The following is a 27,139-nucleotide window of genomic DNA, read 5'->3' on the forward strand; positions in this document are numbered from 1 at the left end:
TCTCCAGAAATGTCCCGGCTCCTTGGGGCCTGCCTCTGCGTGTTTGAGGGCCGGGGCTGCCCCGTGCTGGGCAGATGGGTGGACAGATGGATGCGTGGCGGATGGACAGCTGGACATGCACGCTCCCCACTGCAGCTGTTGGGTGCCACCTGTTGGAGTCGGCGTGCTGCCGGCCCAGGGGCGGGGCGTTTCAGAGTCTGGCTCTGGCCTGCCTCCTCTCTTACATCCCCTAGGATCCTGCTCTCTGCCTGCCCCTTTTCATGGCCCCTGCTGGTGTGCTCCCTGGTTGTGCCCTTCCCTGTAATGTTTCCCTTGTCCCTGCTGGGTTGTGAGTGCCCCTGGATAGGACGTCCACGCCCCAGCCCATGCCCTCAGCCCTCAGTAGGGAGGGAGACGGCAGGCCTGGTAGAGGGGGTTGGTCAGAGTCAGCACCATATGGACGCTGGTGGTCCGTGTGTCTCGGTGAGGCAGGGCCCCTCCAGTTTCCCTGTTCAGACACTTCTTGAGCGCCCCCTGCATGCAAGGGGCTGAGGTCTGGTCAGGCCAGGCTGTCAAGGCCTCCTGGGTAGCCGTCCCCCGTATCTCGTTGTGGGGGGGGCCAGGCTTGGGGCACTGGGGGAGGGGGCCTGGTGCTGGGAGGGCTGGGGTCTGGCCTGGGCTTCTGGGTGGCTGCAGGGGGCACCTGCAGGGAGGGGGCACAGGTGTAAGGCAGGGCTCTGGGAGAAATCCAGAGTCCTGATTTGATCAGTTGGGCTGAGACTAGGGCTGGAGATCTGGGTCCCACGGGTGCACCGGCCTGCACACAGGCCCTGCCCTCCTGACCTCCTTGTCCCCTGCTTCCTGGCCACTGTCCAGGCTGGCCTTGCCAGGCCTGGGTTGTGGCTGCTGGGGTTTGGTGATTGCCTTGAGGTCCAACCGCCTTCTGTCCCCTCTTCTTGGCACAGTGGCTTGGTCCTTATTTGATTCTCAGAGCAGCTCTGGCAGGGGGAGTGGTGCCTGTCGTCACCATCTCACAAGTAGGGGAATAGGCAGAGAGCGGGTCAGCATGCCATGTCGCTTGCACAGCTGGGTGTCTGTGCTGGGCCTTGGGTCCAGGCAGTGTGGGTGTCCAGAGGTGGCACTGCTGTCCTCCCTGAGCTCTCCTGTGGCTGCAGACTCCCCGCCAGCAGCAACTGCCCACCCCCAAGGGCAGAAGGTTCGTGGGGCCGACTGGGTCCAGGTTGGGGTCCCGTCCACGCTTACCCGCAGGGGCGCTGAGGCTGGGCTGCCACGGCCCCTCACCCAGCACCCCTTCTTCCTGGAGGCTGTGGGCCGAAGCCACTTGGGCAGCTCCAGGCCGGGCCTGTGGCCGCCTCCCCCTGCCCAGCTCAGGGCTCAGCTCTTCCGGGTCTGGTTTGACTTAAGCCTGCCTGCCTGGCTGGGAGGCAGCTGAGCGGATGTGGGGGGTGGCCTCGGGCTCTCAGGAATGCGGCCCTCCCCCTCTCCCTCAGCCGGCAGCCTCTGGCCCAGAGTCACAGCGCCCCACCCTGGCTGGCCGCCCTCGGCCAGCGCAGAGCGCAGGGGTGTTCGCCAGCTCCACGGGCCACCCCCACCAAGGAGACCTGCCCTGTCCTGTCAGTGTGGGGGTGCAGAGGAGGGGTGCTGGGCTGAGCCTGGGGCGAGGCGGAGGTGGAGAGGTGGGCTGGCTGCTGGGTCACAGCCAGAGAGGGGCGGGCCTGAGCAGGGCTGGCCACCTTGTGCCCTGGGAGCCTGCCCGGGACTGGCGGAGCTGGGCAGACGCCGCCCCATGAGTCCCGTCTCTGGAAAGCCCCCTGGGTCTCTCTGTTAATTAAATACATTTGTTTGGTAAAAGCAACTAAAAATACTTGCAGCATCGTAAGCTGCAGAGAAGAGCTGGCTAATTAGCGCCCGGTTTGTTTGAGATCTGGAATATATTTCCATGCCGATGAGACGCCTGCCCTCCTGCCTTCTTGCTGGGGTGCACCCCACTCCAGGACCTCACCGGGGCCCCCCACTCCCATGCCACCTCCCTGCCCTGGAGCCTCCTGGTGTCACTTCTCAGCCACACTGGACACCTCACTGTCCCTGAAGGCCCCTGCTGCCTCTTCGTGCCTTTCTACCCCCTGCACAAATATGCCTTCCTCTGGGGCACCCAGCCTGGCCCCAAGGAAAGTGGGACCCCTGCCACTTTTGTGCAGGGCTTGGCTGTATAGCCGGTGACGGGTGGTGGGTTGTGGTTGTTCTTGTGGATGAAGGGGCTAGGTCAGGACTTGCCTACGGGGCTGAAGTTTGTCCCCCATGGCCGTGGTGTGGTTGGAAGCCTTAGCCTTATCCTTGCGGGGCTTGGGGGGCAGCTGGGGGAGGGGCTCCAGACCCCTGACCTTAAGTAGGTGTGGGGCTGGGCCAGCGTTGGCCATTGCTGGCCTAGCCCCACTTAATCCCTCACTGCCACAGATCCTGGTAGACCTGGGAAACCCTGGCGGCCGGCCAGCCCTGGCCTATGAGAGTGTGGTGGCCCAAGAGAGCAGCCCTATCCTGCGTGACCTGGTCCTCAGCCCCGACCGCCAGTACCTCTATGCGATGACTGAAAAGCAGGTGGGTGACCCACTGCAGGACACGTTGGGGGGTGGGTCTGCCCCCATCATTGGTCTACTCTGTCCACCCTGGCTCCAGATTTTCCCCGGTCAGACTTGGAATTCTCAATTTCTCCCTGAACAGTTGCATATCCACAGGAACAGATACTTGAATAAGAGCTTTGTGGGAGTATTGGTGTCATTTGAGGACTGGGAGCATACATCTGGGGCCCCGAATTCTCGGGCTGCGGGCCCGCACAGCACTGGCCTCATCTGCCCATCTCCATGGAGTTGGCACCTGGCCTCGCCCACCTTATCGAGGCCGTACATTTGTGTTCCCAGCCTAGCGCTTGGAGCCAGCCTCTGACCTTCTCAGCCTGGTGACCGCATGCCCCTCTCCCAGCTGTCATGTTATTCCACTTCTCTGAGGACCTCAGTGCCATCCAAGCTGGCGAGGTCGGGGTAAGAGGGGCCCAGCCTGCCTCTGTGCTTAGGACTGGAGTTGATGAGCCCAGGCTCCCTTGAGGAACTCAGAATCCGGACAGATGGGAGAGTGACTCTGGCTGGAGTGGTCAATTCCTCCCGGGATGTCTCACCTGCACTGACTTGCTTGCTCCTTGACTGCTGCCTCCTAGCAGAGGGCCCTGGCCTGTTTAGCCTGATTTGGCCAAGTCAGGGTCACCCAGGACTAGCCTTTGAATAGACCATGCTAGAAAGCGGCCTGAAACGGGGGCCCCGCTCGTGTGTGGGAACAGGACACACACACGCGACTGCGGTGAGGAGGTGAGGCTGGCAGGGGTTGTGGGGACGAGCCTCGCGGGGGCCTGACGCCAAGCTTCCCGTGTTGCCAGGTGACTCGTGTGCCCGTGGAGAGCTGTGTGCAGTATGCATCGTGCGAGCTGTGCCTGGGGTCGCGGGACCCCCACTGCGGCTGGTGTGTCCTGCACAGCATGTGAGTCTCGAGGGCCCGGACACCCCTGCCTGGCAGCCTCTGACCTGGGAGAGCCCCACGTGGCCGTCCCGGGCGCCTCAGGCAGTCACGGCTCCCTTTTGAGCACCTCCGGGTCTCTCCTGGGCAGGGCGTTTGGCAGTTGCCTGACTGGCTGAGTGATGGCACGCCCAGCGCCGCCCACGAAAGACAGGGTGCGGGGTACAGGTGGTGGGCTTCCCTTAGCGCGGGTGATGACAGCCCTGCTGAGCAGGGCCCGGAGGGTCGGGGTGCCCCTCTGGCCGCCTCCCCCACGCCCAGCCCCAGCACCCTCTGCCCGCAGCTGCTCACGGCAGGACGCCTGTGAGCGGGCGGACGAGCCCCAGCGCTTCGCCTCCGACCTGCTGCAGTGCGTGCAGCTGACGGTGCAGCCTCGAAACGTCTCTGTCACCATGTCTCAGGTTCCGGTGAGCGCGGCTGCCCTGGTGTGGGGTCGGGGTGACCAGTGGGGGGGCGGGGGGGGGGGGGCGAGAGCTCCTTGCTCACCGAAGCCTCCTGTGGGGCCCAGCTTGTGCTGCAGGCCTGGAACGTGCCCGACCTCTCGGCTGGCGTCAACTGCTCCTTTGAGGACTTCACCGAGTCCGAGAGCATCCTGGAGGACGGCCGCATCCACTGCCGCTCGCCCTCTGCTCGGGAGGTGGCGCCCATCACACGAGGCCAGGGTGAGTGCCACCGTGGGCGGGGGTCAGAGTGGCACCTGGAGCTGTCCTGGTGGGGTCTGTGAATGGGTGTTGCGTGGTCACTGTAGGCTGGCAGGGGAAGGAGCAGGTGCCTGCTCTGGGAGATGGGGCCGCAGCTGCCTGTCCATGGGCTCGGAGGCTCCCTGGGTCCCAGGGCCTGAGGGGCAGGGGTGCAGCCAGGGGCCGTGCAGGTGGTGAGGGGGGAGGGTCCCTGGCAAGGCCTGTCCCTGTTCCAGGCTGGCCCTGGGAGAGGGTCCTGGGGCCGGCGGCCCTGGGTGGCCCCGATGACTCAGGCCCGTGCTGCTTCTGCAGGAGACCAGCGGGTGGTCAAGCTTTACCTGAAGTCTAAGGAGACAGGCAAGAAGTTTGCGTCCGTGGACTTCGTCTTCTACAACTGCAGCGTCCACCAGTCGTGAGTGTCCTGGCACTTCTGCACTGACCACCCCGGCAGGGCAGGGCAGGGCGTGGCTCTGTGTGGCCCAGTGGTCAGGGCGGGAGTAGAGGCCCTCGTAAGAGCCTCTCACCTGGCAGGGGGGCCGGCGAGGGCACGGCCTCCAGGCGGCAGATGGGGAGGAGGCTCAGGCCGGGGCTGTGAGAGCGGGGCAGGGGAGGGGAGTGAGGTGCACTGATTCAAACAAGGCAAGTCTCGCCGGCCTCTTGCAAGCTGCTGAGGTGTGAGGAGTGGGGTCGGGGGGCCCACCCAGGTGTATGGGTCAGCCACAGAGCCAGAGGCACCTGAGTTTCAGTTGTGCCTTTGTTGGCTGACCGGCAGACTGCCTGCCTCTTCGTGGGGGCCCACTGAGGGCCTGGGTGTTGATATTACTAGGTTATGATCTCTCTATCCAGGGTGGGCTGGGATGTTTGGAGCAGCGGGCAGGACTCTGGAGCTGGAGGGGATTGAGGGTCTTGGGAGAAGCAGGGTGGCCGGTGGGTTGGGAGGTCCCTGGGAGAAGCTAGAGGTAGTTTTCTCCAGTGTAAGTGGGTCCATGGGGGCTGCAGAGATGACAGGGCTCCAGCCACAGGAGGTTGCGCAGGCCAGAGCTCCGCAGGGACGTGTCTAGGCCCTGGGGACGTGTGGGAGAGAACCGGACAAGCGCCTGCCAGGCGGAGCTTGCCTTCTGGTCAGGGAGACGGATGTCCGCCACGGCTCTGCTGGGCCCTGCAGCGACGGCTTCCCTCCTAAATTTAAACCTAAGTTAATTAAGATGAGATTGGAATTTAAAAGACAGTTCTGTACGTGCACCAGCACATTTTCCCAGTGCTTGTTGTCACGTGTGACTTGGTGTGGCCAGTGGTCACCTCGGTGCACAGCGCAGGCTTTCATCACATCCGTAACCAGGAAGGTTGTGTCAGCAGACACTGGGGTGGACTGTCAGGTGTTCAGGGTCCGGAGAAAAAGCAGTGCAAAGAGAGGAAAGCACGGGATGGAGGAGCAGTCAGTGCAAAGGTCCTGAGGTGGCACTGTGAACTGCTGAAGAAGTAGCAGGCAGGTGATGCGGCCCCGTGCAGCCCCTGGGTGGAGCCACAGGTCGCCCCGGTTTCAGCACGCCTGTCCTCTCCCCGCAGTTGCCTGTCTTGTGTCAACGGCTCCTTCCCCTGCCACTGGTGCAAATACCGCCACGTGTGCACACACAACGCTGCCGACTGCGCCTTTCTGGAGGGCCGTGTCAACGTGTCTGAGGTGAGGCCAGCCTGAGGAGCTCAGGGTTTGAGAGGCGTGGTCGAGCTGGGTGTCGCCTGCAGCTGGCAGTGGGAGAGCTCCCACGGGCGGCCGGGACACTGCGACAGAGGCCTGCGCTATTTGGGACCTTGTCCAAGGCCACCTTGACCTGAGGCCAACCAGTAGTGTTTGTTGGCGGCCTCTTGATGTGCTTCGTGGTCCTCAGGGAAGGCCTCCCACCTGGGCTTCTGTGTGGGGGCGATAGACCAAAGGGATGCCCGAGGGACGATGCAGGGAGAGGGGGACTGTCCACCCGATACGGTGAGGTGTGTGGGCAGGCGGGAAAGGCCCGGCGCCCAGAATCCGTGTGGATGAGGGAACCCATCAGACTGACTTGCAGGGTGGGCGGTTGGTTCTCGGAGTCATTTGAGGTACCACGTAGTAATTGATAGTAATTAGGTAGTAATTATTTTGGAGCCTGGGCAGGGTGCTGACTTTATTTATGAACAGCCAGGCTACTTTTCCTGGAACCCGAGGCACTCAGAACCAGGACCGGCCGACCTGGGATCCTGTCAGAGGGTACAGAGCCGGAACTGGAGGCCAGGGTCCTTGTTCACAGTGGACACCGTGCCCGTGGTTGGACGGGGCAGGAGGGTGTGGGGTGTGGGGGCAGAAGAGGTGCAGTGTGCCTCAGGCCACCCCTCACAGAGCCTCCCCCGACCAGCCTCCACCATCACTCCCCAGGCCCCTGTCCCCTCCCTGCTGTGACATTGCCCATCATGGGACAAGGTGGCAGTCAGGGGCAAGCCAGAAACAGGCAGGGACCTCGGGCATTTGGCGGGAGCAGTATCTGGGTGAGCGGCTGGTGTGAGAGCCAGGGTGTGGGGATGGGCAGTGGGCTTCCCTCAGAGTGTGGCCCACATGAGGAGCTGGGCACAGGTATCCTGAGGGCAGGCAGGGGCTGTGGGGCAGCAGGAAGCTGGTTAGTGACCCCAGGGTCTAGGGACCTCAGGGAGGGCTGTCGTGGGCCTGGGTGGAACAGCACGTGCAGACCCTTCTGAGAAGGGTTCAGGACTGGGCTGAGGGTGGTCATGGGGTCCAGGGAGGTTGCCGTGGGAAGGGACTCATCCTAATGATACATCGTCTTCAGCCGTAGTTCCGGGTTTTATGGGGACTTTTCTAAGGAGAATGACACAGGCCCAAACTTGACCAGTCCTTGGAAGGAGCAGGCTCCTCCCCCTCAGGTTCCCCTCTTCCTATCTCTGCTTCTGGTTTGGATCTGCTGGGAGGTGGCCCCTCAGGAACATGGTGCCAGGGAACAGCCTCAGTCAGACTCCAGTCTGATGTGGGCACAGAGCCTACAGCCCGGGACAGACCAGGGCCTCCTGGGCAGCAGAGATAGTGTCTACAGAGGGACGTGTGAGCTTGGGGGGTGACGGGAGCCAAGTCCTGGTGGCCAGAAGGAGCCAGGGCTGCTGGGGGTCCAGGAGGGGCAGCCGGGGGCTGGAGAGGCAGCAGGAGGGTCCCTGGGCCTGGGGGCTGGCCTGGGCACCCCGTCAAATGGCCAGGGAAGTGCTGGTGTAGGTATGGGCTCCTGAATGCGTGGACGGTAGCTCTGCGTACATGTCCCCATCACCTGCCTCTCCCCAGGGTGGAGGAGGGGAGGGAGGGCATCCCTGCAGACCCGGCAGTTAGTGGCCATCCTGCCGGTCTGTCCCTGCCAGAGTCCGGGCCCCTCATCAGGCCCCCAGAACCTCTGCAGAGCCAGTCCTGGGCCTGTGCCTGCCGTGGGAGCTGTTGCAGGGCTTGGGGATTATGGCCTGTTTTCAGCATCTCTATTTAAAGCCCAGCTCAGCATAGCTCCCGCGGGGCCTTCCCTTCCCGCGGCTCCTGCCGGCAGTGCTGCAAGGAAGCTGGGCCATTGCATCAGTTTGTTGCCCAAATGCTGGCCCTGGGGGCCCCGGGCTGTTTTTCTGCCCAGCTCTGGCTATTTTTACATGCTCCCTGGGCCCCCAGCTGTGAGCTCAAGCCCCAACGCCCCATGCTCAGCTGCTTCTGCCTCAAGGGCCTTTTCAGCTGTGGGCCAGATGGGGCTCCCTCGGTGCTGAACAGTGGGGTCCTAGCGTGCTGGGCAGGGCACTTGGGCCCGCAGGTGAGAGGGCCTATAGTATGTGGCCATAGTCTGGCGGGTGCAGAACTCAGGCCCCCTGCCTCCAGCTCTGCTGGCAGTTCCTGAGGTTTCAGTCCGCCAGTGTGTAAAATGGGCCCAGGGGTGCCTGCACGCAGGCTCTGTGCACAGACAGGGGTCTGGGCCGTAGTAGGGGGCACCGCGCTCACACCCAGCCTTTCAGCCGAAGCCTTGTCGTCCCCAGGACTGCCCGCAGATCCTGCCCTCCACCCAGATCTACGTGCCGGTGGGCGTGGTGAAGCCCATCACCCTGGCCGCGCGCAACCTTCCGCAGCCGCAGTCGGGCCAGCGTGGGTACGAGTGCCTCTTCCACATCCCGGGGAGCCCGGCCCGCGTCACTGCCCTGCGCTTCAACAGCTCCAGCCTGCAGTGCCAGAACTCCTCGGTGAGGCGGGGTGGCTCCTGGAGCCCCGTGTGCCGGACCGCGCCCGTCACAGCCTCAGGATCCGGTTTCTGCCCTTAGTGCGAAGGCGGTGCATAGTCAAGGGTGGCCGGGATGGCTCAGAAGGCACTCCAGGCTCGGCAGGCTGGGGCCACGGCCTCGGGTGCCCCCCGGGTGCGTGGGTGAGAGGGCCGCAGATGGAGATGTGCCGAGAGCCACCCGGACGACTGGCAGGTGCCCGTCTCAGATGTGGGAGAGGATACTTAGAAACAGGGTGGGAAGTGCACGTGTGGCTTTGCGTAGGGTCTCCTGACGTGGGTGAGGAGGCCAGATTGGTGTGTGGGAACGCCCTCGTGCCACCTTCACCTGTGCTCCCAGGAGGGCCACCGTCAGGGCGACAGTGACCGAGCGCTCAGCTCCTTTTGTGTGTCCTGTGGCCAGCCCCAGAAAGCATTCACAGTGGCTGGCGCATCAGCTGGTGGTGTTGCCTCAGGGCCAGGAAGCAGCCGTGTTTGGAGTCCAGAACCTGATAGGGTCACGGTTCTAAAGCCTTTAGTCAAGTCCAGGGAGTTTAGTGATGGTGATCTCTGCAGAGCCAAGTCCTTCCCTGGCAGATGGGGTGGTGGGGGGGGGTGGTGTTGCATGGTGGTCCGAAGGCCACTTGAGCTCTCCTCTGGCTGGCTCTGTGACTGCTGGCAGGCCTCAGTTTCCCTGTCTGTTCAGGAAGAGTGTCATCGGAGAGAATCCCAGGGGAGAGGCCTACGGTCAGAGGTGTGGCCTCCTGCTAATGGTGGTGACTCCTTGACCAGCACGTCGTGTGTCCAGCGGGGTGGGCAGGGGGTCCCAGCAGCCTCCTGGGGGCAGGTCGCCACTTGGCCAGGCCCTGTGCCCTGCAGCTGGCCCAAGAGGTCCCTGCACCTTCCTGCCCTGTGCTTCCCATCCTCTCTCCTCACTCTGTCACGCCTTACACCTGCATCTCTCCAGGTCCTGTGGCCTGGCTGCTTCAACCCTCCCCTTGCTCTCCGGCCGTCTGTTGGTGCCTCCCCTGCCCCATTTCTCTGCCGTCCCCGAGCCTCTGTCCCCTCCATCCTGCCCTCCCCCAACCCCCCGGCCCACATTTGTCTTTCCGGTGACTGTGTTGAAAGGGAAAAGGGAGTACCAGGGAATTTGATAGGATCCAATTAAATTCCTGCAGATAAAATAATGATGAATTGCTCTGGGATGGAGTGGAGGTCCTCAGCTGCAGAAAGTGGGACACAGCTGGGAGCGCCGGGCCCGGGCTCCCGGGGGAGGGGTATTGTCCCTGAGCCCAGCCCATCCAGGGATGGGGTGGGGGGCAGAGACTCACCTGCGGGTGCTTCCTGCTGGCCTGTGCCCAGAGCTCAGGGCACACATCTTACACCTCAGGGCAGGCCTGGTGTAGGGATTACTGAGTCCACTCAGCAGACAAAGAAACAGAGGTTCGTAGAGAACCCGTGACGCATAGCCAAGGGGGCCAGTTGGGGAGTTCTGATTTTCCTGGTGGGGCAGACTGCAGGGGGAAGTGGGTGGTCACTCTGGAGTGTGTGCCTCATGTGGCTGCTGGGGACAGGGCCTTGGCTGGAGAGTGGGGATTCTGGCCACCAAGAAAAAAACTCCCCGTGTGTATGTGCACGCGCGTGTACATTTGGGCTGTGGTGGAGGGAGAGCTGCGTGTGACAGCTTAGCTCTCTAGGCTGGCTAGTGGGTGGGTGGCTCTCTGGGATTTCTGGGTCCAGATTGGAAATGCCATTCTGGACAGGCAGAGCCCTTAGGCTCTGCCCTGCCAAGCCTGCTCCCAGGGGCCAGTCCCAGAGGTAGCCAGGAGGGGCATGCAGTCCCTGACTCACTGCCGTGGGCAGTGGCCCGCGACCTCAGAGTCTAGGCTGTGCACGTGGCCTGACCGCCTGCCCTCTGCCCGCAGTATTCCTACGAGGGCAATGATGTCAGCGACCTGCCCGTGAACCTGTCGGTGGTGTGGAACGGTGACTTCGTCATCGACAACCCTCAGAACATCCAGGGTGAGCTGGGCGGGCTGTCTCGGAGGGTGGGGCTGAGGGTGGGCCGAGCTGACCGTGCCCCTCCCCACAGCCCACCTCTACAAGTGCCCGGCCCTTCGAGAGAGCTGCGGCCTCTGCCTCAAGGCCGACCCGCGCTTTGAGTGCGGTTGGTGCGTGGCTGAACGCCGGTGCTCCCTGCGCCCCCACTGCCCCGCCGATGCACCTGCCGCCTGGATGCATGCCCGCCATGGCAGCAGCCGCTGCGCTGACCCCAAGATCCTTAAGGTAGGCAGGCCTGCCAGCCCTGGGCAGAGACACGGACCCCCCCACCCCCGGCTGCCTCCCGCGCAGGGCCCTTCCTGGCCCATGGTGGTCCACACCCGTGTCCCAGCCTCGGCCTCTCCGCAGCTGTTCCCCGAGACGGGCCCGCGGCAAGGAGGCACACGGCTCACCATCACGGGTGAGAACCTGGGCCTGCGCTTTGAGGACGTGCGGCTGGGCGTGCGCGTGGGCAAGGTGCTGTGCAGCCCCGTGGAGAGCGAGTACATCAGTGCTGAGCAGTGAGTGCAGCCTGGCGGGCCCAGCGGGCAGGTGGGCAGGGCGTCCCGACACCCGGGTTGGACCCCACAGCCCGCTAAGGTCACCTGGTGCCCCCCAGGATCGTCTGCGAGATCGGGGACGCCAGCACAGTGCGATCTCACGACGCCCTAGTGGAGGTGTGCGTGCGAGACTGCTCTCCTCACTACCGGGCCTTGTCACCCAAGCGCTTCACCTTCGTGGTAAGCCCTTCCCGGCCCGGACCCCTGTCCTCCCCCAGTGGCTGAGGGGAGCTGTGCAGGGGCTGGATTGAGCTCCCGGTCCTCCGTGGGCCCCCTCATCCAGCAACACCTTTGTTCTGGTCTCCCCTCAGCCTCCTGGTCTCTAGGGCCTAACTGCAGGTCCCCACTACATACTTCGGGCCCTGACCTTGGGCCGTGCCTGGGAGCCCGTGAACACAGGGCCTGGGGCATGGCTGGGGGTGCAAGCAGGCCTCTGGCCCCAGGACAGGCCTTCCTTGCACCTCAAGAAAGTCCCTTCTTCCCCCTAGACTCCAACCTTCTATCGAGTGAGCCCTGCCCGAGGGCCTCTTTCCGGGGGCACCTGGATTGGCATCGAGGGCAGCCACCTGAACGCAGGCAGTGACGTGGCTGTGTCTGTTGGCGGCCGGCCCTGCTCCTTCTCCTGGTATGGGGTGCAGATGGGGGGTAGGGGGCCGGGGCAAGGACTACCTTCCCTGGGTAGTGGTTGGTTCAGATGGCTGCATGCCCCCTCTTGTTGCCCAGGAAACAAGGGGGGGGGGGTTGGAGAGCCTGGTTGGGGTGATCACCATGGAAACCAGAGGCGGAGAGTGTTACCATGGAGACAGGCTACCTCTAGAGTGGGAAGGGCAGGGTGGGCAGTGTTGGGGGAGTGGGCGGGCCTGGACCCAAGGGAGGGGGGCACAACTGCCCTGTTCTGGGGTGAGGGGGATCCCTTGGGAACACAAGTATTTAAAAAAATTTTCTTAAGAGAGAAAAACGAAATCTTGACAAAAGCCCCGAGGCTTGAAGTGGATAATTTTAGATTAGGGATGATAATGGAACGGCCCTTTAAATATTTTCCTGCGGTAATTATCCGCTATCAGACTAATTATCGGTGTTTGCAGCCTTGCCGCAGGAGCGGGCCTGGCGGCTTGCAGAGCCTCCTGGCTGTGCTGAAGGAGCCGAGGGGACAGGGACCCAGGTGCAGGCGGTGACCGGCTGGCTGCTTGGCGGGGGTGACCGAGCGCCCCCACCACCCTGGCCGGTTCATTCTGCCTCCTCATGGCCCAGGCTTGGGGTGGCTCTGTTTTCAGATCAGGAGACAGCATGGAGGTGGGGCAGGGTGTGGGCATCCCTTCACGAGAGTTGGTGCTGAGCATGGCCCTCTGGGAGACATGCCCCCGGCCCTGAAGAAGGGCTGATGGGAAAGTGGCTGTAACAGTCATCAGCGACCAGGAGCAGGGCCTCGGGTGGCTCTGTGTCCCAGGCGGGCAGGCGAGGCCCGGGGAGGTCCAGTGACTTGCCCACACACCTATCTGTGATGGAGCCTAGACGCTTAGCCCACCTTAGAGGCAAGCTCCAGCACCTCCCTGCGCCCTCGCTGTCCCCTGGCCCCTCTAGGAGGAACTCCAGAGAGATCCGGTGTCTGACGCCCCCTGGGCAGAGCCCCGGCAGTGCGCCCATCGTCATCAACATCAACCGTGCTCAGCTCACCAACCCTGAGGTGAAGTACAATTATACGGAGGACCCCACCATCCTGAAGATCGACCCTGAGTGGAGCATCAACAGGTGGGCCCCCCAGCCCACCCCGAGCCCCAGCAGCTCCATCGGTCCTGTGTGGTGCCATTGAGGGTGGAGCTCCTGTACCCGCCTCTCTCTCTTGCTTCTCAGCCTGGGTGGGGGTGGCTGAACCTGCTCTGTGCTGCCCGAGTCTGTCTCTGGGGGTGGGTGCGGAATAAAGGAAAAGTGAGTGAAGATGGAGACCGCTGCTGTGCCTTGGATGTGACAACTTGGTGTCCGTGTTAATCGAGGAAACAAACTCCTCTCTAAGCTCTGTGATGCTGCACTCTTCACGGTGCCCAGAGCCGCCCTCTCAGGACAGGGACCCTGTCTGCTTTGAGATGTGGTGGCCGAAATTGGAGGTCCAGCGCACAGGGGTTTTAACCTGTGAGCTGTCTTCGGGGGGCAGACTGGAGTGTCTGGCCCGACCCACGTGCGCTGGACCTTGGCAGAAGTCCATCTTCCCCCTGTGACCCCCTACTCCGTCTTCTAGCGGAGGGACCCTCCTAACTATCACAGGCACCAACCTGGCCACTGTCCGTGAACCCCGCATCCGGGCCAAGTATGGAGGCGTTGAGAGGGAGAACGTGAGTCCTTGAGGGATCCCTCGTAGCTCGTGCCACTGTGGGGGGGTGCGTGGACCCCAGGGAAGGAAGCGGCCCTACCTAGCCGGGTGGGGAGCCCCACATGCAGGGGAGGCCGCAGCCCCTCGGCCCTGCTTGGCGGGGGGGGGGGTCTGACTCTGTGGGGAGCGGCCAGCCCAGCCTCCGTGCCTGTGTCCCCAGAGCTGCCTGGTATACAATGACACCACCATGGTGTGCCGTGCCCCGTCAGTGGACAACCCTACACGTAGCCCACCAGAGCTGGGGGAGCGGCCAGATGAGCTGGGCTTCATCATGGACGACGTGCGTGCCCTGCTGGTGCTCAACTCCTCCTCCTTCCTCTACTACCCGGACCCTGTGCTGGAGCCACTCAGCCCCACGGGCCTCCTGGAACTGAAGCCCAGCTCTCCACTCATCCTCAAGGTGGGCCGGAGTCAGCGGGTGGTGGCACTGGGTGGCGGGGCTTGCGGGGCAGTGGGGCTCTCTGGCTCATGCCCACGCCCACAGGGCCGGAACCTCCTGCCACCTGCGCCCGGCAACTCGCGGCTCAACTACACGGTGCTCATCGGCTCCACACCCTGCGCCCTCACCGTGTCAGAGACCCAGCTGCTCTGCGAGTCCCCCAACCTCACGGGGCAGCACAAGGTCACGGTGCGTCCACGGCCCGCCCATCATGCGTGATCCAGCCCCAGCTCTGGTCTCTTGGGCACCTGCCTTTGACCCCCTGACCCTGCCTCCCCAGGGCAACGCCAACTTTGTGGCTGAGCCCCAGACTCACCTGTGGCCCAGAGGGAGCCCAACGCAGCCCTCGCCCAGCCCTGGTGCCCCTGGGTGGGCGCAGCACCTGCCCGGACTCCCCACTTCCCCTCCTCTCAGCGAGCGTGGTATCAGGGGCCCTCCAGAGCTCCGTGTGGGCGAGGGGCCTCCTGAGCAGCCTGCACCCCCACCCACAGGTCCGGGCTGGTGGCTTCGAATTCTCTCCAGGGATGCTGCAGGTGTACTCAGACAGCCTGCTGACCCTGCCTGCCATCGTTGGCATTGGCGGGGGCGGAGGCCTCCTGCTGCTGGTCATCGTAGCCGTGCTCATCGCCTACAAGCGCAAGTCTCGGGACGCCGACCGCACCCTCAAGCGGCTGCAGCTACAGATGGACAACCTGGAGTCCCGCGTGGCTCTGGAGTGCAAGGAAGGTGCGTGGCCGGGGGGGGGGAGGGGCCTTGCAGCTGCTGCCACCTGCAAGCCAGGCCCCGTCCTCTGCACTGACTCTGCTTGGTTTTCAACGTTGCCGACACCTTTGTCGTGCCATGCTCGGTCTCAGGCAGGTGGGCGAGGGCCTGACAGGCTCTGGGGTGAGTACAGCCTTCGTGAGTGCTGCTTGAGACGCAGACTCTGGAGCCAGAGCGCCTGCATTTATGACCTTTCTTGGTGGCAGGACCTTGAACAGGCATCCAGCCTTCTTGTGTCTCAGATTACTCATCAGCAGGATGGGCGTGGTGACCGTCTGTGGGGCCAGGCACGGCACCAAGGAGGAGCCCTGTCTTTAGGCCCTCAGCACATGCAGACCTTGGTTGGCACTGATCTTTGTCCTCGAGGGGCTGTCTCGGTAATTCTCGGGAATTGGGCCACAGCCCAGCCTCTTAAGGAGGGGCATGTGTCCCTTATGACCCTGCTGTGTGAGCGGTGGAAGTCAGCTCAGAGAGGCTCCGGCAGGGAGACATCGTGTAGGCTCTCGTGCAGGGAAGGTCCGGGGTGCGGCTGACTTCCAGCACGGGTTCCTGTGTCTTCAGGCGTCTCTCCCTGTGGGGACGGGGCTGGCACCACGGGCAAGCTCAGCTTCCCCACTGGGCCCAGCTCTGCCCGATCCCTGACGCCACTCCTGGTCATGTGCCCCACTTCCCTGAAGCCCCCAACGGAGAGTGGGCAGACCCCAAGGGCAGGAGGGGGGTTCCCCGGAGAGTGGGATGGGTTCTGGCAGGCAGGAGCTGCAGGCATCCGAGAAATGTGAGCTGTGGGCTCAGGGGTCTGCGGGAAAGGCCAGGGTGGCGGCCCCCAAGCTGGAACGGGGGGATGGCGCCCCATCTCTGTCCTGTGGGTCCCAGAGAGGCCAGTGTGCCCAATCACAGACTCATCCCTGGCACAGCAGACACTGCCACACCTGCTCGTGTGTCAAGCGTGCTGCTGCTACAGGGTGGACGCATGGGTGTTGAGTGCCAGCAGCAGAGAGGTGGGCGCTCAGGCCAGGGCCTGCGCGGAGCCCTCCCTGGTGGCCCAGGATGGAGACCCTGGGCTGCGCAGCAGCCGCTTGAGGGGGTGGGTTCAGCTGCTGTGTGTGCTCGGGGCTCTAGGCAGCAGGCAGCAGCCTTGGCCGGTGATGGCCGTCCCCGAACCTGGTCGGCTTCTCTGGCTGGTGTGAGGTGGTGACACCAGGGCCCTGGACCAGCCTGGGATGGCCCCCCATCTCCTCGTGGCCCCTGGCCTGCCGCCTCCTCAGGGAAGTTGGGGCTGTTACGAGAGGTGGATAGAGCTGCACTAACAGCGATCGACGGGTGAGGGATCCAACTTTTTGCAGATGGCCAGCCCGTAGCTCTGGGAGGCAGGTGGTGGGAGTGCACCTGTTCGGGGCATGAGGAAAGGGAGCCGAGTGGTAGACAGAGTGTGAGGCCCGGTGGGTGACTGCTGCATGGGACCCTCAGGCCTGCTGCAGGCCTGGTATTGGGCTGTTCATAACTCCACCCAGCCCAGAGTGTCGCGTTTGCCCGGGACCTCTGCTTGGCTGAGAACCAGTCCCATGGGACCCAGGCAGGTGTGTGGGGCTTGGGTGGGAGACAGGTGGCCCGGGCGGGGGCCAGGATTAGGAACTCTGCAGGTGGGGTTCTCTTGGGGGTGAGGCAACCGTGTGCTGAGGCCAGCGTGCAGGGGGCCTTTATCTGCCGGCACCATGTGGGTGCAGCGGCCGGCAAGCACTCCAGGGCCAGCGGTCCCCGGCAGATGAAGGTCCCTGCTCTGAATTAAACCTGCCAGCCATCCCCCAGAGCCCGTCTAGCATTCCTCTGGCTCCGGATCAGATAGTGCCTCCCTCGGGCTGTTGCAGAGCAGACACCTCACAGCTCTGGAATGTTCTGTTGAGGCCTGCCCCTGCCCTGCCTGCCTTTGTTTCTGAAAGAAGCAGAGTTGCCCGGAGCAGGTCGGGTAGTGTAGAGGGCCCGGCGGTCAGCGTTCATGCATGTGGTGGCGTGGAGGGCTCGGGGCCTAGGGAGAGCCTCCTGCCTCTCGTACCTGGCCCCATCCCTTCTCTTACCAGAAGCTGAGACAGAAGAGCCACGGGGTGATGTGCCCCCCAGGGTGGTGGGGAGAGCCGCCACCCACAGTCTCCTGGCCCCCAAGCGCCCGCGTTAGATACGAGGAGCCCCTCCCACCTCGGCCCCAGGCTGAGTACCTTCTCTGCTGTTGTCTTGGTTAATCCTGTGACACGTCAGAGGGACAGAGAGTTTTTATCTGTGTGTTTGGACTGGGAAAACTGAGGAGTTTCCGGACGGTCACCCAGCCAGCAAGTAGCAGAGCCAGAGTATGAGCCTGGCCCTGCGGGTGGGAGCGCTGGGGCTCTTGGGCACCTGCTCTGACACCTCGTCTGGCTGTAGCCTTTGCAGAGCTGCAGACGGACATCCACGAGCTGACCAACGACCTGGATGGTGCCGGCATCCCGTTCCTCGACTACCGGACATATGCCATGCGGGTGCTCTTCCCCGGGATTGAGGACCACCCAGTGCTCAAGGAGATGGAGGTGGGCTGTCGTCTGGGGCTCGCTGGCACCTCTGCCCGCTCCTGGAGCTCCTGGGTCCTGGTGGGTGGCCTGGGAACCCTGGGGGGTGGCTCACACCTGTCGGGTGGGGGCGCTGGGAGGCAAGACCCTTGGCTTCCTTTAGTGCTTCGGCAGTGGTGGGGGGATGCGCCTGGCGGGCGTCTGGGGTCAGGGCCAGGCTTCATCCCAACCGGCCACCTTGGCTGGGGCCTGGGCTCCCTGGGGCCTGCCTCTATTTTACAAAGTCCTTTAGCACACTGGGTACCACCTGTAGCTCACCCATCCCGTCTCCTGGCTGGTTGTGGATGCCGAGCTTCTCTGGGCAGGGGGCTGCTGCCGTGCATGCTGGGAGGTGTGGGTGCCCAGCTAGAGTCTGCATGGGCATTTGGGGTGAGTGTGTGGCGCTCAGAGAGCCGGGCTCTGCTCTGTAGGTGTTGGCAGTGCTCAGACTCTTGGCATGAGCTTACTGAGGGCGAGAGGGCTGGCCCCAAAGTCCTCTCGGGGCCCCCAGCGGCAGGCCAGGAGCCCAGGCCCCAGCTAGGAACAGGCAGGGGGCTCGGTAAGTTGGCCTGGTCATGCTGTCCGGCTGAGGGGGTCCCATCTGCACACTTTGTATGTTGGGGAACCCACTCCCGATCGTAGCTCTGTCGGCTGGGCATTCCCTCCTCTGCTGTGCCCGAACGGGCCTTCCTGTCAGTCTGGCTCCGGCCCGGGGCTGCCGTGGGCTGCTCATCACCTCCTCGCCTCCTCATCCCTGCAATTGCTGCCACGTCAAGGGTTCCACGTGCTCTACCGGGTCTGTTTCCCAATGTTGCCATCCACCGTGTTGGTCTTGCTGCCCTCGTAGACTGTGCATTCTATTTGAGTCTTGTCACTTGTCTGCCTGGGCTGGGAGCACGTGCCCCTGGCAGCCTCTGGTATAGCCTTGTGGGGAATCTCCTATACTGACAAGCCTTGGTGTAGATAAGAGAGAGTAGGGACCCTGGAGCCAGCCATGCCTATGTTCCATCCTTTTCCCCCCGCACTTCCATGCTGTGTGGCCCTGAACAAGCCTCTTTCTCTTCTGGATTTCGTTGTCTTCCTCTGTGAAGGGGGGAAGGTGGTTTCTGCCTTGGCGGTTGTGGGTGCAGAATGAGACCACGGCCATACTTTGCTGGTGCCCAGCAGATGGGTGGTTGAGTCCAGCTTTCTCTTAGCTACAAGAGCTAGGGCTGCAGGAGGTGGCCGTCCCAGAGTCTGGCTGCAAAGAGGGTGGCCCTGGTTCTCCACCTCCCACTGACAGTGGTATGCCCTGGTCTGTGCCCGTGGTGGGCGACTCAGCTGCCGGGCCATATCCATTCTGCCGAGGACAGTTGAGGCCCAGGGACCTGTCAGGGCAACGTGTCCCCCGCCTTCAAGGCCTGCTCTCTGGCCCTGCCCTCAGCCCCTCAGCCAGAAGGTCTGCATCCAGGCCGGGTGTCCCTCTGGGTCTGAGTGGGCCTGTGGCCTGCCCCTCCCCAGGTGCAGGCCAACGTGGAAAAGTCGCTGACGCTGTTCGGGCAGCTGCTCACCAAGAAGCACTTCCTGCTGACCTTCATCCGCACGCTGGAGGCCCAGCGCAGCTTTTCCATGCGAGACCGCGGGAACGTGGCCTCGCTCATCATGACGGCCCTGCAGGGCGAGATGGAGTATGCCACGGGTGTGCTCAAGCAGCTGCTGTCCGACCTCATCGAGAAGAACCTGGAGAGCAAGAACCACCCCAAGCTGCTGCTGCGGCGGTGAGCCCACAGGCCCGGGGGCCTAGCTGTCGCGTCAGGCACGGGGATCCTACTCCGGGGCACGCCGCACTGGCCCCCATCGGTGCCAAGGCAGAGCTGTCCCTGTTCAGAGGCCTGGCTCTGGGGGCAGGGGCTGGGGTCTCCATGGCAGTCCCCCAGCTGCCTGACGCCTGGGGTGCCTCTCGGGGCCTGACCTTCAGCTCCACGGGCGGCGGGTGGGGTGGGCACAGTGGCCCAAGTTAAGCCACCCCTATCCATGTTGTGCCCCCAGGACTGAATCAGTGGCGGAGAAGATGCTGACCAACTGGTTTACCTTCCTTTTATACAAATTCCTGAAGGTAGGTGGGTGCCAGGGAGGAGAGGATGTCTGAGGCAGGGTGCCAGGCAGGTGAATGGGTTCAAGGGAAAAGGGAGAGAGCAGGACAGGCAGGTGGGGAGGGTGGGGGTCTCAGTCCAGCGTGGCTCATCATGTCTCAGCATGAACTCTCCAAGGACATGTGTCCGTTGGCCTCTTTCCTCCTCCTGGAGGCTGTCCACACCTCGCCCAGCCCCGAAGCCTCTGTGGTGATCTGTTTGGGGGCCCACGGCTGGCATCTGGCTGAGCTGGAGTTTGGATACAAGCCCAGGTCTCTGTAGCTGAGCCCATGGCCCAGAGCCAAGGATGGAGAGGACACCTGGGCAGCACCTGGTGCTGGCCAGCCTGGCGAGGCTCCTGGGGGCTCCCGTTGGCCCCTGTCGTGGGGAGAGGGTGGCTGTCTGGGCTTCCTCTGTGGTTGCCTGGACAGGCCGCTGCAGCTGGGGAGAGCCCCCCACCCTCGGGAGACGAGCCCTGAAGGCCTGTGGCCAGCCTCAGAGTGGGGCAGAGGCTACATACGGGCCCTGGTGGATTTTGTTCCGAGTGTAAGTAGTTGGACTGGTCCCCTGTGCTTTAGAAACAAGATGATTTGGACCCAAGTGTCTGGTTTCCCTTAAAATCTGAAGGCTTGGCAGACGGGCCCACAGTCTTGAGAGGTGGGGGTTGGTGGGGCCCTGGTGCAGCCCCGTGTGCATGGTTTGTGTGTGCCCCACCTGGTGTCTGGTTGATGCTCTGCAGGTGGCCGAGGTCATGGGCAGCCCAGTGGCTGCTTGGGTGGCAGGGGTCGTGCTGGCACAGGCGACCTGGGGCTGAATTTTGCCCAGAGCAAATTCTTGGTCCTGACTGGGGAGAGAGGTGTGGATTGGAAATGGGAACAGGTGCAAGAGGGTCAGGGGGTCACGGGGACAAGGGATTTGAGCAAAGTCCTGAAGGAAGGGAAGGAGTTAGCCGGACAGAGGGAGCAAGGGCCCTGAGATGGGTGCCAGGTCCAGCAAGAGTGGTCTGGGGGAGCCTGGCTGAGGCTTGTGCAGTGGGGGCCACAGCAGGAGGTGACAACAGCAGTCTCAAAGTGACCTTATCGTAGCCAGTGATGGAGTTGTGCATTTCCCGTAAAAACGCAGTTCTGTGCAGACCACATCTGGTATACTTCCGTGCTCGTTAGGCTGTGTTCTAGAAGCCAAGAGAAGCAAGGGTTAGAGAGTGCAGACAGCTGGTGTTGAGGCCTCAGTGCCTCCCTGTCTGACCCCAGTTCTGCACACCCAGAGAAAGGGGTCTCATTTTGACATACGGTTTGAGAACCTAGGTTGGGTGTGTGTTGTGTGTGGTTCCAGCGGCGGGTCAGGCCCCACAGGACACTACAGGCAGACGGACCGGGCGGGGGGCGGGGTGCAGTCTGCGGGTGGTGCTTTGGGCTCGCAGGCTGGTGCTGCTTTGTGCGGGGGTGGGGATAAGGGTGTAGTGAACAGAGGGAGAGGGAGGCCGGATCTACTTGGAGTGCTCTCCCTTCTGATTCACTGTGCACGTGAGGGAGCGTGCTGAGCACGAGGAGATGACCCAGGGCCACAAGGGGGGAGGTGGCCACGCTGGGGCTACCCGCCCATACCCGTGGCAAGGAGGGGCACCCGAGACTGGCCCCGGGCTGCTTCTGTCCACAGTGAAGGCCTGAGGGAGGAATTGCTGGTTGTAGGAACGGGCAGGTGCAGAAGGTGGGGACACGCTTGGTTGGAGGAGTAGGAGGTGGCCTTGGTGGCTGCGGTGTGGGGAGCTCGAGGGCACGTGGTCAGAGGCAGGGGCAAAGCAGACTTCTGCCGAGTGCTGATGGACCACCTCGGGTTGTCTTGGCCGTGGACTCCAGGTCTCGCGGGGCCGGTGAGTTGCTGCTCTGGGTCAGTAAGTCTGCACCTGTGACCTCAATGGCCTTGTGTCCTCAAGTAGTGGAAGGAGGGGCAGTGGGCCCCCGACATCTGACAGATCACCGTCAGACATAGCATTGTGTGGCATAGGGTCCACCAGGCCTCGGGCCGTGGGGGTGGGACTGGGAGCCTGGGCTCCATCCTGGGTGTGGTGCTGGCTGCCACGGTCTGGCTCTGGTGAGTGGGGCTGGGGGCTGGCGTGTCGGTCCCACTGAGGCCTGATGTGGGGGGAGGCTTCAGGGTGGAGTCGACTGGCCTCCATCTTCTTTTGGCGGAAAGGCGGCTCGGCCACATGGTATTCTTCTCCGTGTGCTCCTGACCCTCGTGGCTGAGGCCCCATTAGAATTTTCGCTTTGAAGTTCTCAGGGGCAGCTGGGCTGTTGCTTAAGTTATTTATTCTCTTGCACAGTCTTTACTGGGCTCTGGAGCCAGGGTTCCCCTTGCCTCCCAGAAAGAATTTGGAAACGTTGCTCGTTTCTCCTCGTGGGACGCGTGCTCACAAACGCACCAGAAGCGGGGGGGCGGAAGGTGGGGGCAGGGGCAGGGGCGACGTGTCCTGGAAACCCCCTGACGCCTGTCCGCCTGCTACAGGAGTGTGCAGGAGAGCCCCTCTTCATGCTCTACTGCGCCATCAAGCAGCAGATGGAGAAGGGCCCCATCGACGCCATCACCGGTGAGGCCCGCTACTCCCTGAGCGAGGACAAGCTCATCCGGCAGCAGATCGACTACAAGACACTGGTGAGCGCGAGCCCAGCCGTCCCGTCCAGCCCCGGCCCCTCGGCGCACCCCCGCACGACCTGCCCCAGGAGAGCTGGGGGTTGACGCCGCGCCCCTCCCCGCCCGCAGACCCTGAACTGTGTGAACCCCGAGAACGAGAATGCTCCCGAAGTGCCAGTGAAGGGACTGAACTGTGACACGGTGACGCAGGTTAAGGAGAAGCTGCTGGACGCCGTGTACAAGGGCGTGCCCTACTCCCAGCGGCCAAAGGCTGGGGACATGGACCTGGGTGAGCCCTGGAGGGGCCCTGATGCTGGCTGGCAGCATGTGTCAAGGCCTGAGGCAGAGGGGCAGCACCGGGGGGCGTGTCTGGGGCCACAGGTAACAAGCCAGGCACTGGGTGCTGGTCTGGAGGGTGCTGGAGGCCATGGGGGGTGTTGAGGAAAGGGATGTGGTCTGGGCTGGGCTCTGGAAAGCTCCCAGCCAGGGTGGAGGGGTAGAAGCAGGAAGGACACTTCCGAGGCTGCTGCCCTATCCAGGGAGGGTTCCCATGTGCCGTAGGAGGCAGTGGGCTGTGGGAGCTGGGGCGGGGGCTGTGCTGGCTCATGAGCCAGACAGGTAGGGGCAGCTGCAGCTCTAGAAGGGCCAGAGGAAGAAGGGGAGGGCCAGGGCCAGGGAGCCCCACGGTTGCTGTGGCTGAGAGGCTAAGGGGTGGGGCACCACGCTGGCCTTAAATGCCCGGCTGAGCTCTGGGCCTAGAGCTCTGGAAGGCGAGGTGTACCACGGGGGGAGGGGCAGCCGAAACAGGCAGAGGGCTGCCAGAGCGGGCATGGGAGGCAGCAGGGATGCAGGGTTAACTGCAGGGGTGCATGCCTCCTGTTTGGAGCCCGGATGGGAGCTGCCTGGAGGGAGGGAGGGGCCTCATCTCTCCCTTATTCTGCCGTTGGAGGCCTCTCACTCAGTGTCCTCAGGAAGCTCTGCCCCGCCAAGGCCTGGCCTTCCCACTGTGACAGGAGGGAGAGTTGGGTGGGTGGCCCCTGCCCAGGTGCCCGCCCCTCCAGCGCTCACCTTCCCCGCAGAGTGGCGCCAGGGCCGTATGGCACGCATCATCCTGCAGGACGAGGACGTTACCACCAAGATCGACAATGACTGGAAGAGGCTGAACACTCTGGCTCACTACCAGGTGATCCTCTGGCCACAGCTGGGGCCTTTCCCCTTGGGGGCCCGAGGCAGTGTCCAGGCCTCTTGGGCTGTGGGTGGCAGACCTCTCGGGGACGAGGATACAGAGGCCCCACATGGCCCTGGAGGGGCACTAGTAGGGAAACTGAGGTTCAGAATGTGTTGAGGTGATTGGCCTCCAGGCACGGAGCCAGCAAGAGGGTGTCATCTGGGCCCCCGAGGGTGTGTCACACATCTCCTGGCCCTCTGCCTGCAGGTGACGGACGGGTCCTCAGTGGCGCTGGTGCCCAAGCAGACGTCCGCCTACAACATCTCCAACTCGTCTACCTTCACTAAGTCCCTCAGCAGATACGGTGAGTGACGGGGACACTGGGCAGGGCCTGCAGATCTGGGTGGGATGCCTCCCCCGTGCTCCCTGCCGCAGGCTGGGGGGGGTGCTTTGTCATGGCTTGTCACTTGAATATGGCCTTTCCCGCAAATTTGGAGGCTGACTCTCCCCAGATGGCACATCGTGGCACATCTGTCCCCCAGCAACCCAAGGAGGTGGGTCTGTTGACTGCACTTTTCAGATGAGGAAACTGAGGCTCAGACAGGGGAGCTGCCTGGCCTGAGGCCACCCAGCTGGCACCAGGGCGGGCACGGGTGCTAGACGTGGCGAGGCTCCCACTGACAGGCACGGTGTCCGCAGAGAGCATGCTGCGCACAGCCAGCAGCCCCGACAGCCTCCGCTCACGCACGCCCATGATCACGCCCGACCTGGAGAGCGGCACCAAGCTGTGGCACCTCGTGAAGAATCACGACCACCTGGACCAGCGGGAGGGCGACCGAGGCAGCAAGATGGTCTCGGAGATCTACTTGACGCGGCTGCTGGCCACCAAAGTAGGCCTGCTGGCTGGGGGTGGGGACGCGGGGACAGCCGGGCCCAGGCCTCAGAAAGCCAAGCCCAGAGCAAAGCCCTCATCCTCGCCCTGGCCCGGGGGTTGCGGCCAGCTGCCCCGGCCACCTTGGCGGCCCCCCTGGAGCTCTGTGCCCTCGCTTGCATACAGGGCACGCTGCAGAAGTTTGTGGATGACCTGTTTGAGACCATCTTCAGCACGGCGCACCGGGGCTCGGCCCTGCCACTGGCCATCAAGTACATGTTCGACTTCCTGGACGAGCAGGCCGACCAGCACCAGATCCACGACTCGGATGTGCGCCACACCTGGAAGAGCAACTGGTGCGTTCTGGGGACGGGGTTGGTGCGTCCCGGGGCAGAGGCTGCCGCGAGCAGGAGCGTGAGCTCTAGGGCGCAGCCGGGCAGGGCTGGCGGCTGCGGGGCTGTGGGAGGCTGTCCCCCAGGGGCCGGGACGTAGGAGAGAGGCCCCCTAGCGGCACTGCCTGCGAGCTGAGGCCAGCTGCTCTTCGGGTTGGCCTTCCTGACTCACCCCTCCTGGGGGTGTCTGTGGCCTCCCCCACCCAGGGTCTGGGCACATCCCCTGCTCCGACTTGCAGGACCTGCCTTAGGCATGGGCGGTGGACATGCGCGTGTGTTTTCGTGCATGTGTATTCATGTGTGTTGGGATGTGCTTGGCTGTGTGCAGGTGTGTGAGTGTGGGCTGCTGTGTGAGAAGCAGGCGCGGCGGAATGGGCCCACGCTGGCCGGCTGCGGGGCGGATATGACAGTGAGAGCAAACACCCCTGAAACTCTCACCCCTTCCTCCCCGGGGCCAGCGGCCACCGCCCTGTCTGGATGTTGTCTTTCTGAGCCTGACCGTGTGCCCTCTGCACCATTTGCCCTGTCTTCAGAGAAGCTCCTGTGCATTTGGCCTCTGGCATCTTCCTCCCTTGTCCTCTGGTGATCTCAGCCCCCCCCGACACTTTGGCCTCTACGTGCTGCTGCTTCCCTAGCCTGGGATGCAGCCCGGTCCTTGTTGGGGCCCACCCTGGGCCTCCAGCTCCTGCCTGCCTCCCCTGTGCTCCTTGAGGGGTTCCACGGGGTGCTCCAGCTCCTGCCTGCCTCCCCTGTGCTCCTTGAGGGGTTCCACGGGGTGCTCCAGCTCCTGCCTGCCTCCCCTGTGCTCCTTGAGGGGTTCCATGGGGCGCTGGGGAAGAGGCAGTGCCGTATAGGTCTGCATTGTCCAGGGAATTTCCTGCGATGATGGAATGTTCTAGATCTCTGCTGTCCAGAGCAGTGGCTGGCAGCCATGTGTGGCTACTGAGCATTTGACACAAGACTAGTGCAACCCAAAACAGGGAGTTTTAGTTTCACTTAATTCTATTTAATTAAACAGCCACACTAGTGGTTATTCGTTTCCTAGCTGATGGCTGTCTTAGAGGTGGCATTTTAGATGAAGAGGTCAGCTGTCTGTGGGGCTGGGTCTCCTGGATCCCTTCCTGGTCTTGCTTCGAGGGCCCATCTGGGTAGGAGCAGGGATGAGCCAGCCCAGGGGTGTCCCTGCCTTGGGGGTGAGCCTGTCCGGGTGTGAGCCAGCCCAGCAGTGTGCCTGCACAGGTGTGTGCATACCTGGGGGTGCGCCAGCCTGGGTGTGTGTGACCCCTGCAGTCGTGCAGGCCTAGGAGGACCCTGTGCAGGCCATGCACAGCGGGCACCCGAGGGTGAGGGAGCTCCTCTGGGTCTGTATGTCTCACCTACGTGTGCCTGTGTGGAGAGGACTATCCTCCAGGAGGCACCGAGTGATAGGGACGCACAGCCCTCACTCACTGAGAGTCCTGGCTTTCTGTGGGCCTCAGTTGTCCCATCTGCGAGGAAGTCCATGGCCACCGTGAAGGTCAGAGCCAGGAGGGCTGCGAGACCTCTGGCTGGCCCCTTCCCTGGGCCATCCGGAAGGGGTGCTGAGGCCCTGTTTGACCACGTGCCTGGGCCTGCCTACCTGCAGCCTGCCCCTGCGCTTCTGGGTGAACGTGATCAAGAACCCACAGTTCGTGTTCGACATCCACAAGAGCAGCATCACGGACGCCTGCTTGTCTGTGGTGGCCCAGACCTTCATGGACTCCTGCTCCACGTCTGAGCACAAGCTGGGCAAGGACTCGCCCTCTAACAAACTGCTCTACGCCAAGGACATCCCCAACTACAAGAGCTGGGTGGAGAGGTGAGTCGGGCGCCGGGGCGCCAGGCAGGTGGGCGAGGGGCCGGACCCAGCTCATGGCCCGCCCTGTCGCCCCTTGTAGGTACTACGCTGACATCGCCAAGATGCCCGCCATCAGCGACCAGGACATGAGCGCCTACCTGGCCGAGCAGTCGCGGCTACACCTGAGCCAGTTCAACAGCATGAGCGCCTTGCACGAGATCTATTCCTACATCACCAAGTACAAGGACGAGGTGAGCATGTGCACTCGCCCTCACCCACAGCCACCTGTTCCACACCCGCCTGGCCCAGACCCCTGCCAGGCTCCCACCCCGAGGTCCCTTGGGCCACCCCTGCTCCGCCGGCCCCTCCCCAGGTCTCAGGACTGACCAGGCGCTTTTCCTTTCCATTCTGGACCCCAACCAGCCACCTCACTCGCTGGGGCAGGAGGGGAATGTCGTTATGACTCCCTTCCAGGCCTCAGGGTCGGGCTGGGCTGTAGTAGGTCAGGGATTGTGTGGTCGGTGTGGGGCGTGGGGGAGCGCATGGCAGTGTCTTTCCAAAGTGGAGACCGTGGGTCAGTGCAGGACCGTTCCCTGAGGGGCCGTTATGAGGTTTATCGGCTTGAGTGGGTGTCTCCAGGGCAGGGCACCAGGCCTTTCCTCAACCTTTAATACCTTCCTTGCTGACCTGGAGTGAGGCCTCAGGAGGTCTCCTTGGCATCTGTGCAGAGCTGGGGTTCCCTGAGCCGCTGAAGGAGGGAGGAGGGAGGAGGGACTTACAGACTGGATTGGATGGTGCACACAGGGCTGGAGAGGCAGGATGGGCATGGCCAATGCCAGGACCCTAAGGCCAGAGTAGGCCCTGCTGCAGGACTGCAGAGGCCATGAGGCCCAATCAGAGCCAGCCCTAGAGGAGGGGTAGGG

At 63.4% G+C, this 27,139-nt stretch overlaps 1 protein-coding gene across 1 annotated transcript in view; it reads left to right on the forward strand.

Moving 5' to 3' along the window:
• PLXNA1 (plexin A1) overlaps window positions 1-27,139 on the forward strand; it is a 49,437-nt gene that overhangs the window by 17,749 nt on the left and 4,549 nt on the right. The window contains exons 4-31 of the mRNA XM_086697270.1: window positions 2,455-2,595; window positions 3,425-3,525; window positions 3,845-3,968; window positions 4,070-4,223; window positions 4,554-4,653; window positions 5,808-5,922; window positions 8,274-8,474; window positions 10,414-10,510; window positions 10,581-10,774; window positions 10,898-11,049; window positions 11,148-11,268; window positions 11,577-11,713; window positions 12,670-12,837; window positions 13,322-13,415; window positions 13,614-13,853; window positions 13,938-14,081; window positions 14,384-14,618; window positions 17,067-17,209; window positions 18,728-18,984; window positions 19,256-19,322; window positions 21,844-21,990; window positions 22,099-22,258; window positions 23,049-23,152; window positions 23,405-23,501; window positions 23,837-24,027; window positions 24,195-24,364; window positions 26,025-26,237; window positions 26,317-26,467. Coding sequence (XP_086553396.1) covers window positions 2,455-2,595; window positions 3,425-3,525; window positions 3,845-3,968; window positions 4,070-4,223; window positions 4,554-4,653; window positions 5,808-5,922; window positions 8,274-8,474; window positions 10,414-10,510; window positions 10,581-10,774; window positions 10,898-11,049; window positions 11,148-11,268; window positions 11,577-11,713; window positions 12,670-12,837; window positions 13,322-13,415; window positions 13,614-13,853; window positions 13,938-14,081; window positions 14,384-14,618; window positions 17,067-17,209; window positions 18,728-18,984; window positions 19,256-19,322; window positions 21,844-21,990; window positions 22,099-22,258; window positions 23,049-23,152; window positions 23,405-23,501; window positions 23,837-24,027; window positions 24,195-24,364; window positions 26,025-26,237; window positions 26,317-26,467 — 4,218 coding nt within the window. The remainder of the gene's footprint in view (window positions 1-2,454; window positions 2,596-3,424; window positions 3,526-3,844; window positions 3,969-4,069; window positions 4,224-4,553; window positions 4,654-5,807; window positions 5,923-8,273; window positions 8,475-10,413; window positions 10,511-10,580; window positions 10,775-10,897; window positions 11,050-11,147; window positions 11,269-11,576; window positions 11,714-12,669; window positions 12,838-13,321; window positions 13,416-13,613; window positions 13,854-13,937; window positions 14,082-14,383; window positions 14,619-17,066; window positions 17,210-18,727; window positions 18,985-19,255; window positions 19,323-21,843; window positions 21,991-22,098; window positions 22,259-23,048; window positions 23,153-23,404; window positions 23,502-23,836; window positions 24,028-24,194; window positions 24,365-26,024; window positions 26,238-26,316; window positions 26,468-27,139) is intronic.

Source organism: Puma concolor, chromosome A2 (assembly GCF_028749965.1).
Source record: "Puma concolor isolate L17-30 chromosome A2, mPumCon1.1.hap2, whole genome shotgun sequence".
Classification (NCBI taxonomy): domain Eukaryota; kingdom Metazoa; phylum Chordata; class Mammalia; order Carnivora; family Felidae; genus Puma; species Puma concolor.